The following is a 21,033-nucleotide window of genomic DNA, read 5'->3' as shown; positions in this document are numbered from 1 at the left end:
AATTTAGTTACAATTAGGGAGCCTGTACACCACTCCCACAAGGGACTTCTTGGCTTTATTATTTAAAATAATTATTAGAATGTTCGGCAATGATGATAAGGGATGGTGATAGTGGAAAATGCAAAAACTAGACTGCAAGAGCCCAGCAACTGGAGAAGGCTGCGAGAGAAATGAGTGCAGGACGAAGGCAGCTTGGGCAGAATGCCAACACCACTTAAAGAAAAGACAGTGTGAGGAAAAAGCCTTGGAGGAAATCTTCCCCGAGTGCTTCCACCAGGAAGGCCAGATCAAGCTGAGAAGGCAGAATTGGCATTTTAGGTGCACCAGGTACAGAGCCAGGTGAAGGTTAGAGAGGAACCAGTCAGTCTCCTTCTCCACACCACAGGCTGTAGGGCAGATGGTGATACGGTCAAGTGGGGCATGAGCAAAAAGACACAAACAAATGATGACGTTCTAAAAGCCTTTGACACATATTTCACCCTTAAAAGGAAAATCATCAAAGCGTAGACATTGGGGCCTACTTTAACATTTTGATTTTTGGTGCTGGGTGGACTTGAAACTAGGAATGTTTCAGATCCAATCTTAGGGCCTGATTCTACCTTTGCTTCGCGCCCATTTTCAGGTGCAAAAACTTGGTAAAGTCAGACGCAAAACCAGTAGCGCGATCTGTGTCCGCGTCCACGCCGTTTTCCCCTTTACCAAGGCCACGATTGGGACCGTGCGGGTGGCCACTTAAATGCAGTTGATTTAATTTAAATTGACTTAGTGGAACGCACACCCAACTTTACCGGCACTTCCCCCTCCACCACCACATTCCCCCGTCCGGATTCAACACGAAACAGACACACTCCAAAAAATTCCAATCCGGACGTACCGGTTAGAGAGAAGGTAAGTGCTGAGCGTCCGATAGCTCTCTGCTTGAGATCAGTGAGGTGGGGGGGGTGGGGGGGTGGGTGTTGGTGGGGAGATGGGTCCGCTGCCACTCTGCCTGAGATCGGTGGGGGTGAAGGGGGGGGAGGCCCCCCCCCAATCGGTCTAAAAGTCGGATCTGAAACACTCCCAGTTTCAAGTCCACCCAACACTTAGAATCGAAACGGTAAAATACACCCGTTCTCAGGTGCCCCCGTACGCGCTCTACCCAAAGAAATATCAGCAATTCCGAATCGCGCTGCAGAAGCCTGTGGTCGGGGTTTAACACCCGAAATCCTGCAGCTCCGATCGACGCCTCTGACTGCACGCACGCAAGAAAGAAATTCTGGAATGCTGGTCCCCTGCCACACCACTCCCAGATCATACCTCCCCCCACCTCCCCGGCCCCCACAGACACTGCCCCACCCCACTAACATTACTGACCCCCTTATCCCGCCACACTCCCACCACCCAGACCGATCGAGGGCCCCCCCCCCCCACCCCGATCTCAGGCAGAGTGGCGGCGGACCCCACTCCCCACCAACTGATCTCAGGCCGAGAGCCATCAGACGCTCAGCACTTCCCTCCTCACGAACTGGAGCGCCCGAAATGGACTTTTTGTGGAGCTTGTCTGTTTCACACTGATTCTGGATGAGGGAGCGCGATAGTAAAGGGGGAAGTGCCAGTAAAATTGGGTGTGCAGCTCATTAGGTCAATATTAAATGCATTTAAACGGTCGTCGCGTCTGTTGGGACCAATGTCGAGGCGGGTGCGGATCGCACTACTGTACCCGCACCCAACTTTACCAAGTTTTTATGCCCAAAAACGGCACAACACAATGGTAAAAATCGGGCCCCTTATTTTCAATGGCCAAAAAACAAACTTTACATTAAACACTGGAACAGGACTTTCAGTTCTTTCATACACAGAAGAAAGGCAAAAGTCAGAATTCCTTCCACCGTCAATCATACAACTCCATGATCCAGAAGGCATTCAAGGGTGGCACAGTGGTTAGCACTGCTGCCTCACAGCGCCAGGGACCCGGGTTCGATTCCCGGGGGCACGGTGACACAGTGGGTTAGCACTGCTGCCTCACAGCGCCAGGGACCCGGGTTCTATTCCAGCCCCAGGTCACTGCCTGTGCGGAATCTCCCTGTATCTGCCTGGGTTTCCTCCAAGTGCTCTTGTTTCCTCCCACAGTCCAAAGATGTGCAGGTTAGGGTAATTGGCCATGCTAAATTAACCCAAATGTCAGGGGATTAGCAGGGTAAACATGAGGGGTTAGGGGAATAGGGTCTGGGTGGGATTGTGTTCAGGCAGACTTGATGGGCTGAATGGCCTCCATCTGCACTGTGGGGATTCTATGATAACAGAAGGTCAAGGGGCAGTTGACTACTAAACGTCAGTACAGAGGAAGAGAACTCACAGAAACTTGTACGTGATTCGTAAACAAGAATGTTCACTGCTCAGCAAAAACCTTGCACAGATCCACAATTAATCCACAGAGTTTGGGAAACCAAAACAAACCGCGCTGTAAAACTCTATGGGCAGAATTTTCTCAAAAATACAGAAGGTTTTCTTCCCTGTTTTTCCAGTGAGTTTAAATCATGTTCATTTAGGTCACTGTGCAATACAAAGGCCATAATGTGAATCTCGCCAGTAGGGGGGGTGGAGTCTCAGCCCGCCATGAGGTTGGCTGCTGAGTTCCAGGAGCGCTATTGCACAGGCGCCCTGATCTCCCAGGATACGGTGTATTGGGAGATCTGTTAGCCCCATCCTGGACATTGACCCCTCCAAATGCCAGCAGATTGCCCCTCCCCCCCCCCGATCACCTCCCCAGCCGATTGCCCCCCTCTCCCCGCCGATTGCCACCCTGAATGTTGTGTCTGACAATGGGCTCCAGTCTTATTCAAAAGAATTTTCAAGTTTACGAGAATGAATGGGATTAAGCCGACTGGAATTCCATTGGGCTATGAATGGAGCAGCAGAGCACATAGAGCAAATTGTTAGGCCTGTTCTTACTAAACAAATGCTCAATACAAATTCAAACAAACATAAGGTGCCATTGAAACTCAAACTGTTAATATCTTTTGTTTATCCACTGTAATAGATCTCAGACTAATACTGGCACAATGCCAACTGAATTGTTTTCTAGAGGACAGTTAGAATATGGCTTTCATTACTGAAGCCACATTTAGCTCAGGCAGTGGTAGAGGAATAATCCAGACAGAAAGAGAGTCGGAATGGTGATAGAGCGAGGGAAAGAAGTCTAAAGTTGAATCAGAGGATCAAGGTGAAGGATCATCACCTTCTGAATAAAGCCTAGTCAACCACTCAAACCAGCCTCCCATCCATTGACTGTCTACACTTCCCAATGTTTTGGCAAAGCAGCCAGCATATTTAAGGACCCCACGCACCCCTGACATTCTCTTTTCCACCTTCTTCCACAAGGAAAAAGATACAAAATTCTGAGGTCACGTACCAACTAACTCAAGAACAACTTCTTCCCTGCTGCTGTCAGACTTGAATGGACCTACCTTGCATTAAGTTGATCTTTCTCTACACCTTGGCTATGACTGCAACACTACATTCTGCACTCTCTCATTTCCTTCTCTATGAATGGTATCCTTCATCTGTATAATGTGCAAGAAGCAATACTTTTCACTGTATACTAATATATGTGACTATAATAAATCAAATCAAATTGTTTACCAGAAAGCGTTGTGGAAAGATATAGTCCTTACATGTATCTGGTCAAGATGCTTGGTAGTGCAAAGGTTAGGTTTGTATATATAGATCCTGTTTTACCTTCAGAGGTTTACAGAGAAGAAGGAAATTGGGAAGAATCAGTCAAGTGTGATGAGTTGGAGAGTTGGGATATGAGTTATTGTTACCCCAATAGTTACCCCAACACAAGTTGTGCCTGAACCTCGATCACATCCAAGAGTCAGATAGAAATGTTTGAAGAAGTGGAAAATTCAACTGAAAAAACAGAAACATTCAGTGGTCATTGTAGAAACTTCTCCTCAGACTCAGGTCCAGAGGATCCTCCTCCTGGTTCTGGAAGTTTGGGTATCCTCTTAGGTTTAGGAACCAGAGATTGAGTTGGGTTTGTAAATGAATGAGAAACAAGAAATGTATATAAATTGTCCCGAATTTGAACATTGTGTAACATTTTCATTGAGGAGGGAAGAGTGTAGTAGCACCCCCATGTGGTTATTTATGTATGTGTGTGTAAGTGTGTGTGTATACAATATATACTTACCCACACATACATAAATAGCCATATACACATATATAGTCAAACTGGAATAAACCAGTTGTTTAATCAGGTATTTTGAACTCCAGATGCTGCTACAGTATATTTTATGTCCTGTAAAGAGATCTCCCCCACACTGACTCCTTCAAGTCCCCTCCCTTTCTTTCTCACACAACTCTTCCTTTTTATTTTGTTTCCTCCCTCACTCTCCCTCGTATAAAAAGGTCTGTGTGAGATTTTCATTTTATTTTGAGAGGGTGAAATGTGACATTCTGCTCTTTGTGACTCAATGAATCATAAATATGAACTTGGGATTTAGCAGCAGGTCCCTCGGCCCCTCTATCCTGCTCTGCCACTCAGTAAAATCACAGCTTAAAGTTAAGTTGTAGTTTAAAAGTTAAAGTTTATTTATTAGTCACAAGTAGGCTTAGATTAACCAACAGAGAAAATGCTGGAAAATCTCAGTCAGTATCTGTGAGGAGAGAAAAGAGCTGATGTTTCGAGTCCAGATGATCCTTTGTCAAAGCTGGGCTTACATTAACACTGCAATGAAGTTACTGTGAAAATCCCCTAGTTGCCACACTCTGGTGCCTGTTCGGGTTACACTGAGGGAGAAATTAGCAAGAACAATGCACCCTAACCAGCATGTCTTTCAGACTGTGGGAGGAAACCAGAGCACCCGGGGGAAACCCAAGCAGACACGGGGGGGTGCGCAGAGGAGGAGGAGGAGGAGAATATTCAGACTCCACACAGACAGTGACCCAAGCTGGAAATTGAACCCATCCCCTGGGACTGTGACGGAGCAGTGCTAACAACTGTGTCACCCCCTGATCTGTTTGTGGTCTCAACTCCACTTTGCCGTCTGCCCTCCCAAAATGCTTGGCAATCAAAAATCTAACTCTGCCTCAAATACACTCAATGACCCTACACTGATTCCTGGGGATGAGAATTCCACTAACTAATACCGTTAACACCCCACCCAGTCTAATCCCACTTTCCCCCACACTCTTTAATACCAGCCTCAACCCTAGGCTAAGTGTTCAAGTCTCTGGAGGGGGACTTGAACACACAAACCTCCTGACTTCAAGGTGCGAGTGCTATGCACTGAGCCACAACAGACTCCATCCCGCTGTGCGCTCCCTGTGCCTTTTTAATATTTCTCTTTTCCAAACAATGAACTGATTCTCTTGGCAAGGAATTGGTTCAGGATTCTGCTTCCAACAACTGTGTGTGAAATAAAATCTCTCCGCCCTTTAAATATTTTATATTCTACCCTGATGGAGGAGGTTACAGAGATAGGGAGGGATGTAGGATTTGGAGGAGGTTACAGAAATAAGGAGGGGTGGAGGGGCTGGAAGAGAATGCAGAGATAGGGAGGAGTATGGGGCTGAAGGAGGTTACAGAGATAAGGAGAATTATAGGAGCTGGAGGTGGTTACAGAGATAGGGAGGGGTGTAGGAGTTGAAGGAGGTTACAGAGATAGAGAGGGAGGGAGTGTAGAGGCTGGAGGAGGTTACAGGGATAGGGAGGGAAAGTAGGGGCTAGAGGAGGTTACAAAGAAAGGAGGGTTTTAGGGGCTGGAGGGGGTTACAGAGATAGGGAGGGGTGTAGGGGCTGGAGGAGGTTACAGAGATAGGGAGGGGGTGTAGGGGCTGGAGGAGGTTACAGAGATAGGGAGGGGGTGTAGGGGCTGGAGGAAGTTACAGAGTTAGGGAGGGGGTGTAGGGGCTGGAGGAGTTTTCAGAGTTAGGGGGGGGGTGTAGGGGCTGGAGGAGTTTTCAGAGATAGGGAGGGGGTGTAGGAGAGAGGAGAATACAAGGCACTTTAATAAGATGATAAAAGTAAGTTATTTTTCATTAATAAAACTGTCAAAACATTGGGAGCAGAACGATTTAAAAGGGTAGTGCTCCTTTGATAAATGGCAACATCACAAATCAGTGAAATCCAATCTATTTTAAGAAGTGAATCTTCCAACATACCTTGCTGAGTTTGTTCTGCGCTATCGGATATTGAGAAATGAAACAGCTCAAGTGACACATGCTGAATGATCTCTCTGCCAAGAAGTGCGATTTGAATCTACCCAGGTATGGTTTCCTGGGGCTAATATTTATCACTCACTTAAAGAAACAGATGGCCATTTATCTCAATGCCGTCTGTGGGATCTTGCTGTGCACAAATAGAAGGCCAGGTTTTCCACATCACAGCACTGTCCTCACTTCAAAAGTATTTCACTCTCTCCAAGAGGCTTTGGGATATCCTCAGGATGTGAAAGGTGCTATGTGAATGCAAACTCTTCCTTCTCTCCTGACCCGGTTCTTTCTCGTGTGAGATCATTGAACCCTCCAGCTCCTGGCCACTGAAACTCAGAGAAGAGCCTGAATGGCCAGGGGGTTAGTCTTAATATTCAACATTGACAGGTTAACAACAGGGTCTTGCTGGCACCATCGAACCCCCAGCGTGTGGGGAACTGGGATTAACTCTTTCAGCAATGAGTTACTGAGGAAGGCCACCAGGGGTCAGTGATGGTCATAACATAAAGAGAGGCTTCTGCCTCTCACCTTCACAATGCACAACGTACAACTCAACCAATCACTGATGGTCTAATGGCTTCTGGGTTTTATCACTGGCTTCACTCAATTCCTTTCACATTTGATCCTCAAGACCGCAAGGTCGTGAATGTAGCCCAATCCATCGCACAAACCAGCCCCCCATCCATTGACTCTGTCTACACTTCCCGCTGCCTCGGGGAAAAGCAGCCGGGATAATTAAGGACCCCCCCAACGCACCCTGGACATTCTCTCTTCCACCTTCTTCCGTTGGGAAAGAGATACAAAAGTCTGAGCTCACGTACCGACTGATTCAAGAACAGCTTCTTCCCTGCTGCCGTCAGACTTTTGAATGGATCCACTTTATATTTTTTCCTTTTGAGAGACTTCCTCTTAGAACTGAGGTCAGGAGAAATTTCTCCACCCAGAGGGTGAATTCCACAGAATGTAGTTGAGGCCAAAATGTTGTGTGATTTCAAGAAGAAACTACGATAGCTCTTGGGGCTGAAGGGAGAAAGGGATATGGGGAGGAAGGTGGGGGGGATGTCAGGATATTGAATTTAATGATCAGCCATGATCAAAATGAACGGGGGAGCAGGCTCGAAGGGCCGAATGGCCTCCTGCTTCTAGTTTCTATGTAAACTCGTGCTGATTATTCTTCATGTCCAATCTCATTCTCAATGTTACTCGGTACGTTTGGACGCTCTTCCTTTCTCTGATTTATTTTTCTCTAATTCCTCCCTTAATGTGCCCGGTTGCAATCTCTCCAGGTCGGAGCTTTGGTTCTCCATTATTATTCTAGAATTGGAGATTTATGTAGCACTGAAGGTGACCATTTGGCCCATTGTGTCTGTGTCAGCCCTTTGAAAGAGTCCCACACCCCGTCCTCTTCCCCCAGAGCGCGGCAAATCGTTCCTTTTAACCCAGTTCCTAACTCCCTGTTTGAAAGTTCCTGTTGAACCTGATTCCGCCGCCCTTTCAGGCAACGCCTTCCAGATCACAACAACTCGCTGCGTAAAAACATTCTCACCTCCCCCTCTGCTTCCCTTCAGGTAATCTCCCCGGTTACGTGTTTTCCTTATTCCCTGTATCAAAGCCTCTCATAATTTGGAGTTTTCATTAAATCTTCACTTAACATTCCCTGTTCTAAAGCAGCTCGTCCAGTCTCTGCGCGTAACCACAGTTCCTCCTTAGTGACAGGGTTAACCAACTCAGTCCCTCAAGCCTGAGCTGTTGCTCATTAGATCATGGCTCATCTGTTTTAAGTCCATTTTCTAATCTTTACTGCCCCTACCAATCAAAAATCTATCGACCCCGCCCCACCACATCAACAACATCTTTGAATCAAAGAACCTCTACAGTGCAGAATGGGACATTTGGCCCATTGGGTCTGTACCATCCCTCTGACAGTGTACCTTATCCATGACCCCTCCACTGCCCTGTCTTTGTAATCCCACACATTTACCCCACTAATCCCACCAACATTTTTGGATACTAAGGGACATTTTACCGTGGGTAATCCCCCTAGCCTGCACACCCTGGTTAGCACTGCTGCCCCACAGCACCAGGGACCCGGGTTCAATTCCAGCCTTGGATAACTGGCTGTGTGGAGTCTGCATGTTCTCCCTGTAAGTGCGTGGCTTTCCTCCGGGTGCTCTGGTTTCCTCCCACACTCCCAAGGTGTGCAGAGTAGGTTGATTGGCCATGCTAAATTGCCCCTCACTGTGAGGGGGATTTACAGGGTAAATATGTGGAATTACGGGGATAGGCCTGAGTGGGTTTGCTCTCGATGAAGGCTTGATGAGCCAAATGGTCTCCTCTTGTGCTGTCGGGATTCTATGATGATTGTATGACTGTGGGAGGAATCCAGAGGATCCTGAGAAAACCTATACAGACACGGGGACAACATGCAAACTCCAAGTCTGAAATCAAACCCAGGTCCCTGGTGCTGTGAAACAGCAGTGCTAACCACTGTGCCACCATGCCGCTCTTTAATGTAACAGAATGTTTCAATACAATTCCAATCCCACATTTATTAAGCATCTTGGATAAGTACATGGATGGGGAAGGATTAGAGGGATATGGGCCAAACATGGGCAATTAGGCCTAGCTGATAGGGCACCATAGTCAGCATGGATTGGTTGGGCTGAAGGGCCTATTTCCATGCTGATTTGCTCTATGACTCTGGGGTAAAAATTCCAAAAATTCACAATTTTTTAGGTGAAGAGATTTCTCTTTATCTCAGTCCCAAAAGGCCGGCCCCCTTCTCTTGGGACTGTGCCCCCGTGCTTGAGATCCCCCAGCCAATAATCTCTCAGTGTCCACCCTATTGAGTACCTTCACAATCTTGTACGTTTCAATGATATCAACCCCCATTCTTCTAAACTCCAGGGAACGTGAGCCCAGTTTCCTCAGCCGCTCTTAATAGGCCAACCCCACCAATGACACCAACCTCCCCCCCCACACACACCCCCCCCACCCCAGTGATCCCAGAAACCAACGTGGCAAGACTTTATTGAACCACCTCCAATGCAAATACATCCTTCCTTAAACTCCTCCCCCAGTGACTCTAACCAACCAGCACCAGATAGATCAGCATAACTGATAATTTACCCAATCTGACTTGTGGGATCTTACTGTGCACAGGGTGGCTGCCAGCTTCACCCACAACTGTCACCGAATTTCAAGGTAGAGACTCTGCGATGAATTAATTTGTTATTTGGTTTCCATCATTCTGGCTGGAAGATGTTTATTGATTTCTGACCGAGTGTTTAACTCACTCACCTCCAAAGGGACCACTTGCATGAGGATGGCAAAGTTGGTGAGGTGATTGCAGCGGCAGACTGAGTACGAAATATTCCCACCAATCCGAATGCAGCCTTCATTGGACCAAACGGCAGAGCCTGAGCTGTACGGAGGTTGAGAGAGATAAAGATCACTGAAGATTCTGGTTTGATTAGTAAGTTTGCAGATGATACAAAGGTTGGTGGATTTGCGGATAGCGATGAGGACCATCAGAGGATACAGCAGGATATAGATCAGTTGGAGACTTGGGCAGAGAAATGGCAGATGGAGTTTAATCCAGACAAATGTGAGGTAATGCATTTTGGAAGGTCTAATACAGATAGGAAATATACAGTAAATGGCAGAACCCTTAAGCGTATTGATAGGCAGAGGGATCTGGGTGTACAGGTACACAGGTCACTGAAAGTGACAATGCAGATGGAGAAGGTTAGACAAGAAGGCATACGGCATGCTTGCCTTCATCGGCCAGGGTATTGAGTTTAAAAATTGGCAAGTCATGTTGCAGCTTTATAGAACCTTAGTTAGGCTGCACTTGGAATATAGTGTTCAATTCTGGTCACCACACTAACAGAAGGATGTGGAGGCTTTGGAGAGGGCACAGAAAAGATTTACCAGGATGTTTCCTGGTATGGAGGGCATTAGCTTTGAGGAGAGGCTGGAGAAACTTAGTTTGTTCTCACTGGAACGATAGAGGTTGAGGGGAGACCTGATAGAAGTCTACAAGATTATGAGGGGCATGGACAGAATGGATAGTCAGAAGCTTTTTCCTGGGGTGGAAGAGTCAATTACTCGGGGGGCACAGGTTTAAGGTGCGAGGGCCAAGGTTTAAAGGAGATGTACGAGACAGATTTTTTACACAGAGAGTGATGGGTGCCTGGCACTCGCTGCCGGGGGAGGGAGTGGAAGCGGATGCGATAGCGATTTTTAAGGGGCACCTTGACAAATACATGAATAAAATGGGAATAGAGGGATATGGTCCCCGGAAGGGAGGGGGGTTTTAGTTCAGTCGGGCAGCATGGTCAGTGCAGGCTTGGAGGGGCCGAAGGGCCTGTTCCTGCGCTGGAATTTTCTTTGTTCTTTGAAACCCTAGCACACATTCGATTGGCTGTGAACCAACTCGGGCTATCTGCCGCTCACGAATATTTATAAATGCAAACCCCTCCTAAAATGATGGGGATTAGACTCTGATTTATTTCACAGGGAACATCTGCCCCAGCCACTCACCTGAAATCGAGAAAGGCGCACCACAGGTAGGCCTGGTTGGTTTTGTTCAGGGCATAGTGATACTGTGCTGGGGTCTGAAAGAGACGGAGAGCCAGACAACATTAGACTTTGTAGAATTGCAGAGATTTACCAGAGAGTGACCCACTGACCAGAGAGAATCATTGTTCTCCAGTTATTCCATCAAAGCCTCTCATCATCCTGAGAACCTCTGATTCATCAACTCTTAAACCATCTCTCTGCCGGGTAAATTTGCCAACCTCTTCTCAAATTCCTCTGGAATTAAGATCTCAAGATTCCTGATGCCGGGAATATTCAGTGCCTTGCATTGTAGCTAGGACCATTTACGTCATTTAATAGAATTGAGATATCAGCAAAAACCAATTTTTTATTGGGTCGGGGTCAGGAAACCGAGGCAGGAGGACGGAGCTAAGATAGGAATCAGCCATGATCTCACCCAATGGCGGAACAGACTTGATGGGCTGAATGGCCTCCTGCTGATCCGATGTTCCTTCCTCTGCTTTACCACAGTGTTGTCAGAAAGACACTCCACCCAACACAGAGCTCCTCTAAACCTGAGCATTACATGCGACAGAAAGCTTTGATTATCTTTGAGGAATTAGTTAACCTCAGGAGATTCCGTAGTATTTCCTGGAAGTACTTCCACTTTCAATTTCTTTGACCCAATCTCACCTCTTGAGCCCTTCAGCAAACCTGGAGGTATTATTGAATCCCTACAGTAAAGATGAGGCCATTCAGCCCTTCGTGTGAGCGCTGACTCTCTGACAGAGCATCTTACCCAAGCCCCCTTACTCTATCCCCATAACTCCACACACTCCCCATGGCTAATCCCTCCAGCCTACACATCTTGGTACACTGAGGGAGAATTTAGCATGGCTAATCTAACCAACCAGTACGTCTTTCCAACTAAGGAAGGAAACCGGAGCACCCGGAGGAAACCCACACAGACACGGGGAGAATGTGCAGACTCCGCACAGACAGAGAGCCAAGCCAGGAATCGAACCCAGGTCCCTGGCGCTGTGAGGCAGCAGTGCTAACCACCTTGCCACCCCAGACTACTGACAGTATGATACCACCTCTCCAGATCGAGGGAGAAAGGTATCACTATTGTCACATTTGATTTGGTTTAGTATTGTCACATGTATTAACATACAATTAAAAGTATTGTTTCTTGAGCACTGTACATATTTTTGAACTGGAATAATTGTTCTGAAATGTGATGAATTTTGGGACTCTGCACATGGCCAGCTATTGCTACAAATCTTCACCGCACAACCCCCAGCCCCCACCCCCCGAGATGGTGCCTTCTTGCAAGGATATATAAATATTTAGGTTCAAGCTCACAAAAACTTATTTGGTCTCCTGGGTTTTATAAACAGAGTAAAGGCCAAAAGCAGCGGAGTGAAGCTAAACATTTCTAACCCACAGATTAGGCCTTATTTGGGGGACTGTGTTTAATCCTGGGCGCAGAACAATAAGGAGAATGTTAATGCGTTGAGAGAGATTTCCCAGAGTATCGGGAGAGGGGTCGTGGGGGCAAGGATGTGGAGATGAGGAACTTTGGTTTAATGGAGACCTTGCAAAAGGAGGCCATTCAGCCCATCAAAACTGTACTGACTCTCTGAAAGAGCATCTTACCCTGGCCCTCCCCTTCCACCCTATCCCCATAACCCCATGCATTTACCCCACTAATCTATCTAACCTATCTTTGTACACCAAGGGGCAATTTAGCACGGCCAATCCACCCAACCAGCACATCCTTGGACTGTGGGAGGAAACTGGAGCACCCGGAGAAAACCCACGCAGACACGGGGAGAAAGTGCAGACTCCACACAGACAGTGACCCGAGCCGGGAATCGAACTCGGGTCCCTGGCGCTGTGAGGCAGCAATGCTAACCACTGTGCCACCGTGTTCCCCCCTACAGTGCTTTTCATGACTATCCAACACCTCAAAGAGCTTTACAGCCAATGAGGAACTTCTTGAAATGTAATCACTGTTGTAATTTGGTAATTCATAACGGCTCCTCACAGAATCAAAAATCCTGACAGCGAGAGAGAGACCTGCAAGGCCTCTGCTGTTGCAGCCAGCGCCAACCCATTCCCCCCCACCATCCCACTATCACGGGGGCCTGCAGCCAATCACACGCCCAGAAATATCACCACCCGCTGCCTCGCCCACTGGTCAGACCAATTATGCCCCTCCTACCCCTCACCGATCACAGGCAGAGTGGCATCAAGCCCGTCTCCCGTCCTCCCCATACCGATCGCATGCAGAGTACACAGCAGGCCCTCTCCCTCTCCCTCCACGATCGAGCTGCCCTGCCCTGGCCCCATCTCCTCCAGGCCATGTCCGCTTCAGGCCCCATCCCCTCCAGGCATTAGGAGCCATTCAGCCCATCGAGTCTGCACCGACAACAATCCCACCACGCCCCTATCCCCGTAACTCCATATTTATCCAACTAACCCCTCTAACCTACGCATCCCGGGACACTAAGGGGCAATTTAGCATGGCTAAATGGGGTTTGGGGAGGAAGGGGGCGGGGTGGTAGAACCGCAGCCAAATTCTCAAACTGTCCAGAGTGACATTTAAATTCAAGTTTCTACATTTTTAATCCATTATCCTAACCCACTACCATGGCACACAAGTGATAAAAGTGAGGTGTGCGACAGGAACGAGAGGCCACAGATTTGTATAAAGGTTGAGCAGACCAGGGCTTCTCACCCTGGGGAAGAGGAAGCTTTGAAGTGATCCAATTGAGGTCTTTAAAAGGATGGATTGATTGGATGGGGTAGCCACAGAGACCACATTGATGGCAGGATCCAAAACCAGGACTGTATATAGCGGGTAGTTACTAATAATTAGGGGGAGGCGATGGCCCAGTGGTATTATTGCTAGACTATTAATCCAAAAATTCAGCAAATGTGCTGGGAGACCCAGGTTCGAATCCCACCACAGCAGATGAATTCAATTAAAAAAAAATCTGGAATTAAGAATCTATTGACAACATTCTTTCTGGTTGTATCACAGCTTGTGTTTCTCCTGCTTTGTCCAAGACCACAAAGGTCGTGAATGAAACCCAGTCCATCACTCAAACCAGCGTCTCATCCATTGACTCCATCTACACTTCGTACCATTCATACAGAAGGAAAGGAGAGAGTGTAGAATGTGGTGTTACAGTGAATAACTAGGGTGTAGAGAAAGATCAACTTCATGCGAGGTAGGTCCATTCAAAAGTCTGACAGCAGCAGGGAAGAAGCTGTTCTTGAGTCGGTTGATACGTGACTTCAGACTTTTGTATCTTTTTCCTGACGGAAGAAGGTGGGAGAGAGAATGTCCAGAGTGCATGGGTCCCTTAATTATGCTGGCTGCTTTCCTGAGGCAGCAGGAAATGTAGACAGAGTGAAAGGAGGGGAGGCTGGTTTGCGTGATGGATTGGGCTACATTCATGACCCTTCGTAGTTTCTTGCAATCTTGGGCAGAGCAGGAGCCCATACCAAGCTGTGGTACAACCAGAAAGAATGCTTTCTATGGTGCATCTGTAAAAAATGGTGAGAGTTGTAGTGGACATACCAAATTTCCAAAAATGATTACCAAGAATGAAATACCAAAATGAGTGTCCTGTTTCTGTGTTGCATATTCTCCATAATTCTATTTCAATAAATTCAATCCTTCTTTTACATCTGTAAGAGCCAAACCCAAAACATACAGAGAATTTCTTTCGAGAGAGCCAGCTACAGTTGGGTTGGATCTAGATATATATATATGTTGGCTATTAATAGACATCTTGTGATCACCAGATGTAGCCAGGCAGAAAGCGGCATCTCCAGCAGCCTTCAGATGTAGCAGGTTGTGTGAGTGCTGTGTAAATACTGCGAGAGACCAGATGGAGAGACATGAGCAATGTTTAGTGGACAAGGCAGATCAGACTGCGATGCTCGATCTTTCGGGGATTGCAGGAATGTGGTTGACCACACTGGGGATATTACAGCTCTCTTCAAACCAGACCCAGATTTAATAGCTGGCACACACCCCAACTCTGATTGGATTCATACTCTCTTCGCTCGAGTTGGGAATAGATGAGGGAAAGGATGAAATCCTCTCCTTCAACACCACCTGATTAAAAGTACATCCACTTAATTTAGGGCTCACCGTTTCAGGGATCTATGATTTATTGGCGATTACCGTTTACGTTTACAGGAAGGGAGGACAAATGATGTGACTCTCTTTTATTGGGTTTTACTGTTCTCCCTGTCAATTATTCTCTGCTTCTCATAAAACCTTTATAGCACAGCTGATGACCCGATTGTAAAACTGTCTGTCTAAGCTAGGTCACCTCATCCTGAGCTTGGCTGGTCGCTTGCCCAGGAATCTCCTGTCCATTGCCAAAGTTTAATCATGAGTACCACACACAGCTCATTAAGGTTTTCAAAATATTCATTCTCAGGAAGTGGATGTCACTGGCTCAGCCAACATGTATTGCCCATCCTGAATTGTCCTTGAGAGAGTGATGGACGGACACCGTCTTGAACCCGCTGCAGTCCGTCTGATGTAGGTACACCCACAGTGCTATTAGGGAGGGAGTTCCAGGACCTGAAATCAGCAACAATAAAGGAATGGCTGATCACAGAATCCTACAGTGCAGAAGAGGCCCTTCAGCCCATCGAGTCTGCGCTGACGCATGGAAGGCCCTGACCTGCCCACCTAATCCCACTTGCCAGCACTTAATCCACAGCTTTGAATGTTCTGGAGTGCCATCCGGGTAATTTGTAAAGGATGTGAGGCATCCCGCCTCCACCCCCCTCCCCGGCAGTGCATTCCAGACCCTCACCACCCTCTGGGTAAAAAAGCTTTTGCTCAAATCCCCCCTAAACCTCCAACACCTCACTTTGTCCCCCCCATAACTGACTCTTCGATAAAGGGAACAGCTGCACCTTACCCACTCTCTCCACGCCTCTCATAATCTTGAACATCTCAGTCAGGTCGGCCTCAGTCTTCTCTGCTCCAGAGAAAACAACCCAATCTATCCAACCTCTCTTCATAACTGAAATGTTCCATCCCAGGCAGCATCCCGGTGAATCTGCTCTGCACCCCCTCCAGCGCGATCACATCCTTCCGATAATGTGGTGACCAAAACTGCGCACAGTGCTCCAGCTGTGGCCATAGTTCTACACAACTCCATCATGACCTCCCTGTTTTTGTAATCTATACCCTAATTGATAAAGGCCAGTGTGCCAAGTCATATATATATATATACATATATATATATATATATATACATATACACACATGTATTTCCAAGATATATTTCCAAGTCAAGATGGCGAGTGACTTGAGGGGACCACGCAGAGTGTGGTGCCCTTGTGTATCTGCTGCCCTTGTCCTTCCACATGATTGTGGGTTTGGAAGATGCCAATGAAGGAGGTTTGGCAAGTGCTGCAATGCACCTTGTAGCTGGTACACACAGTCCTGCCAACATGCATGGAAGGCGAAGGGAGTGAGGGTTGAAGGGGGTGGGTGGGGTGCCAATCAAATGGGGCTGCTTTGTCCTGGATGGTGTTGAGCTTGTTGAGTGTTGTCGGAGCTGCACCCATCCAGGCAAGTGGGGAATAGTCCGTCACACTCCTGACTTGTGCCTTGTCGGTGGTGAATAAGCTTTGGGGAGACAGGAGGCGAGTTACTCGCCGCGGGGTTAAATGCACACCCTGGTTTCAGAATCCAAGATTTAACTGGAGCAGGTGTGACACTTATAAAAGGAACACTGGGGGTTTTACAACCATTGGTAGATGCATGATGTACTTCAAATTAAGTGAAAACTTTTGACTCAAAGCAGAAGTTGGAGTGAATGTTGGCAGACACTAAGGGAGTTGTCCTCTGGGGCTGAGTTATTGGGTTGAAGAGAGTAGGAAATGACACTGTGGTGATGATGTGATTGGTCTGAACTCATTGACTGCTTCCACCCATCAGTTTCACCACGTGAAACCCTCGGATTCCAATGACTTCACTTAGAAATGATTGGAACTTTCCAGAATCCACCCTGCAATCCTCTAGAACATTCACAGACTCACTTGACAAAACAACAAGAATATCTCTCCTGAGAAAGCAGCCTAATATTTTAGCAATTACCAGCCGCAGTCTGCTGTGGTTGGGCTTGTCACCGAGCCAAGTGAACCATCCCAGAGCGAATACTTCCCCTGCATGAGCGAAAGTGGGAGGCAGTAATCCACAACCAACTGTCACTGTATTTAGAACAATGACCAGGATATTGTAAAACATCCCAACCTGCTTCCCAGGAACCATTATCAAACAGAATTTAACACCAATCCACATAACGTGATCAGATAACCAAAAGCCTAGTCAAAGAGATGAGTTTTAAGGAGCATCTTTAAGGAAAAGAGGAAGAGAAGTGAAGAGCTTTAAGGAGGGAATTCCAGAGCCTCAGGACCAGTGGTGGAAATTGGAGTCACTGAAGAGGCCATTAGAGCCATGCGATGATCTTGGAGGGTCGTGGGGGTGCTGTAGGAGATAGGGAGGGTCGAGCGACCATGGGGGGATTTTAAAATTAGAATGATCCCTCAGTTGGGGGGCAATTTAGGTCGATGAACACAGGGGTGATGTGTGAAGAGAGTAAGGTGCCAGTTGGGACCACAGGTTTAGATGAGCTTACGGAGGATGGAGTGAGAGAGACTAATCAGGAGACCATTGAAATGGTCAATTCTGGAGGTTGTGACAATACTGTGCCTCTAAGGAATGTATCTTTATCATATTTCTTGTGAGGGATATGTCTAAAATTCAGCTCTGATTTACCTGGTGCCAATCTGTCTACAAAGCAGGGAACTCCATGCTGAGAATGCAGGAGGATAATTAATCCCAGATAATGGGATGTTTGTTTTAATCTGAGCTGATGCATTTTTGTTTATGTTTGGTTTTTCCTCTGGGGTTTCAGTATAGGGTTTATTTGATAAGAAAAAGTCATGTGACGGGATGGTGCTAAGTTTACAGGGAGAAACAATTTGGTTTCTGCTTGATCCTGGAAGAAGAGAGAGATGTTTCTCTTTTTCTCTCTCTCTCGAGGCTCCTGTAGGTGACCTGCTAAGAGACATAGATCTCTCTCTCTTTCTCCCGAAGTGTTCAAGGGCTCTAGGACTGCTAACAAGTGAAAAGACATCCACCTGTGTGTTTCTAACTGATTTTGAAGAGGTGTTTAACTCTACAAGAGGAATATTGCTTGAATTAGAACTAATTGAGTTAGATTAGCAGTTAAGAATTGTATCTTGTCACATTTAAGTATTTCAGTTGGCAAAAATAGTTAATCCGTTTATTGTAGTTAAACTGTGTTGTTAAATAAAGTTTGTTTTGATAAAAGCTCCCCAGTGTGTCAGTAAAATCACACCTGGAGTGAAACATCCTACCCTCACACAAATGCCAAAATAGTTGGGATCGAGTCCAACTTCGTGGTATATCTTGGGGTTTCTGACCTGGTCCCTAACAGGTTTCAAACTTGAATTGTCTCCTCACGATTGGTGAGAGCAGCAGCGTTCAGAGTGTTCCCTATCGTTCTGCTTCTCAACAGCCCAGAGAAAACGGACATAAGAAGATGTTAGGACAGGTGAGCAAAAGGTTGACAAAGGGTTAAGTCTTAAGGAGCATCTGAAAGGAGGAGAGGGAGGCAGCGAGACGAGACATTGTGATAGGGAGTTCCAGAGCTTAGGGTCCAGATAGAGGAAGGCACAGTTGCCGCTGGTATTTGTGATTGAGTTCCAGGCTGGTACCGTATGGGAAGCTGGGAAGACTGACTACCTCCTCAGGAATTTCACACTGTCAGGGTCAGGAGGTTCATTCTGTACTTCTCATGGATCGCTCAAAGTAAAGCCAGGGGATTGCTAATTGTATCTACTTTGCACTGAGCTGGGCTGGACTGAGAGCAGATGTTCTCCTTTACCTCTCGATGGCAGTTAGCTGGCTAACTAACAAAAAGCAGTAATTGGTAATTCAGGCAATCCAGCTCAAACTTAGAAACCACAGTCCCAAAAGAATTCCCCACCACAACCTGGACTATAGTTAAACAGTGGTTTGTGCGCAGAATGAATTAATTTGAGATTAACGCTGCCAGAACGAGATCCCAAAAAGGGCCTCTACTTATGAACATACAAATCTGGCCACATGGTCAGAAAGGTGAGCCACTCAAGAAGGTCACTCGGCCCCTCCAGCACCAGTCTGTCCCTCCCATAGAAAGCTTGGATTCCCTAACACAGCATTGGACTAGCTCCTCCACGATTCCAGATCTCTTTCTCCCACTCACCATCCATTCCCGATTCCATCATTCTCCCACATTACACCTCCAACATTGTGTCATCACTCACAGGAAGACCAGGTTCCCCTCAAACCCACTCACTATCCTGATTTTGCTGCTCCTTCACTGTGTCTGGGTCAAACTCCTAGAACTCTCCGGAACAGCGTGCAACTCGGGCCTCCACACCCTTCTGTGTTAGACAATTCCAGGGGTCTACCAACGCTCTGAGTGAAGCGGTTTCTATTCAGCTCTGTCCTAAATGGCCCAACCCCTATCCTGAGACTGTGACCATTTGTTGTAGACCCCCAGCCAGAGGTAACAACACTGCATCCATTCTGTCCAGCCCACGTCACATTTTATACCCTTCAATGGGATTCTCCCTCATTCCTCTAAACTCCAGTGAATACCGGCCCAACTGATCCAATCTCCCCTCAAATGACAATCCTGCCATCCCATAAATCAGTCTTGTGAACCTTTGTTGTACTCTCTCTATGACAAGGATACCTTTTCTTAGGTAGGCACAGTAAGAAGTCTTACAACACCAGGTTAAAGTCCAACAGGTTTATTTGTTAGCACGAGCTTTCGGAATGTCACGCCTTCTTCAGGTGCTTTCTTAGGTAAGGAGACCAAAATAACAGACAATACTCCAGGTACGGTCTCACCAAGGCCTGGTACAGCTGCACTAAAACTAGCATACCATTCACCTTCCTAACTTCTTACTGCTCCTGTGTGCTTGCTTTCAGTGACTGGTATACTAGGGTATCCATCTCCCCTTGTACATCATGATTTCCCAATCTATCAGTATTTAAACAATACTCTATTTTTTTCCTTCTGGAGTGGATAACTTCATATTGATCCGTGTCATGCTGCATCCGCTGTGTATTTGCCCACCCACTCAACCTGCCTTCATCAACCTCATCACCACTCTCATTCCCACAAGTTTTGTGTCATCGGCAATCTTGGAAATTTAGCTCCCTCGTCCAAATCATTGAGGAGACTTAGAACCAGGGGACACAATTTGGGGAAAAATGTGTTTACACAGAGGGTGGTGAATGTAAGGAATTCTCTACCCCGGAGAGCTGTGGAAGCTCAGTCATTGTGTATGTTTAAAGCAAAGATTTCTCATTAACAATAACGTAAAGGGTTGTGGAGATAGCTGGTATTGAAATGTGCATGATCTTATGAAGAAGTATAGCAGTCTTGATGGGCTGAGTGGCCTATTCCTGTTCCTATATATAGCTGGGCCCCAGCACCATGACCTCTGAGAGACCCCACTAATCTCTGCCTGCCACTTTGAAGAAGACCCATTTATCCTGAATCTCTTTGTGCGATTCTCCCAAAATGCCCAGGCCAGCCGGTAAACCAGAGCGCTTCCTATTGGTGTCAGTGGTACCTGTCAGGTGGGATTCACCCACCTAATCGGTGCAAATCTATGCATCGCCAGCCAGGTATTTCTGAGATTGGTGCATCTTTCGTAAAGAGCACCCTGAACTCATTAGAGGCAGGCCCCGATTGTCAGGGCAATCAGCAAAGCCTGCTGGATTAAACATTATTGGATTCCCGCCCACTGTGGGTGGGAAACTGATTGAGGCCAGCAGGGGAAAGGGGAGGGGGGTGCTGGCTGAGTGGTGACGGGCTTACTGTCCTAACCGATTCTCAATCCCTGCTGATAAATCACCCCCAATCCCACACACTTTAACTTTGCACACAAACCTCTCACTTTGGGTTTTATCAAAAACTTTCTGAAAGTCCTAATACACCACATTTATTGGCTCTCCCTTATCTATTCCACAAATTACATCCTCAAAAAACTCCAGCATGTTTCTCAAACATGATTTCCCCCTTTATAAATCCATGTTGAGTTTGTCTAACCTTGTTGACATTTTCCAAGTGTCCTGTTATCACATTCCTCATTATACATACATATATATGAAACAGATATCCTTTTCGGAATTAGTTTATAAATATATGAACATCAAAC

At 46.7% G+C, this 21,033-nt stretch overlaps 1 protein-coding gene across 1 annotated transcript in view; it reads right to left on the bottom strand.

Moving 5' to 3' along the window:
• adgrd1 (adhesion G protein-coupled receptor D1) overlaps positions 1–21,033 on the bottom strand; it is a 273,919-nt gene that overhangs the window by 134,249 nt on the left and 118,637 nt on the right. The window contains exons 15-16 of the mRNA XM_080208783.1: positions 10,744–10,817; positions 9,499–9,622 (exon numbers count right to left, since the gene is read on the bottom strand). Coding sequence (XP_080064909.1) covers positions 9,499–9,622; positions 10,744–10,817 — 198 coding nt within the window. The remainder of the gene's footprint in view (positions 1–9,498; positions 9,623–10,743; positions 10,818–21,033) is intronic.

This window comes from Carcharhinus amblyrhynchos, chromosome 20, assembly GCF_965287045.1.
Source record: "Carcharhinus amblyrhynchos chromosome 20, sCarAmb.v2.hapA, whole genome shotgun sequence".
Lineage (NCBI taxonomy): Eukaryota > Metazoa > Chordata > Chondrichthyes > Carcharhiniformes > Carcharhinidae > Carcharhinus > Carcharhinus amblyrhynchos.
This window is presented reverse-complemented; position numbering and strand designations above follow the sequence as displayed.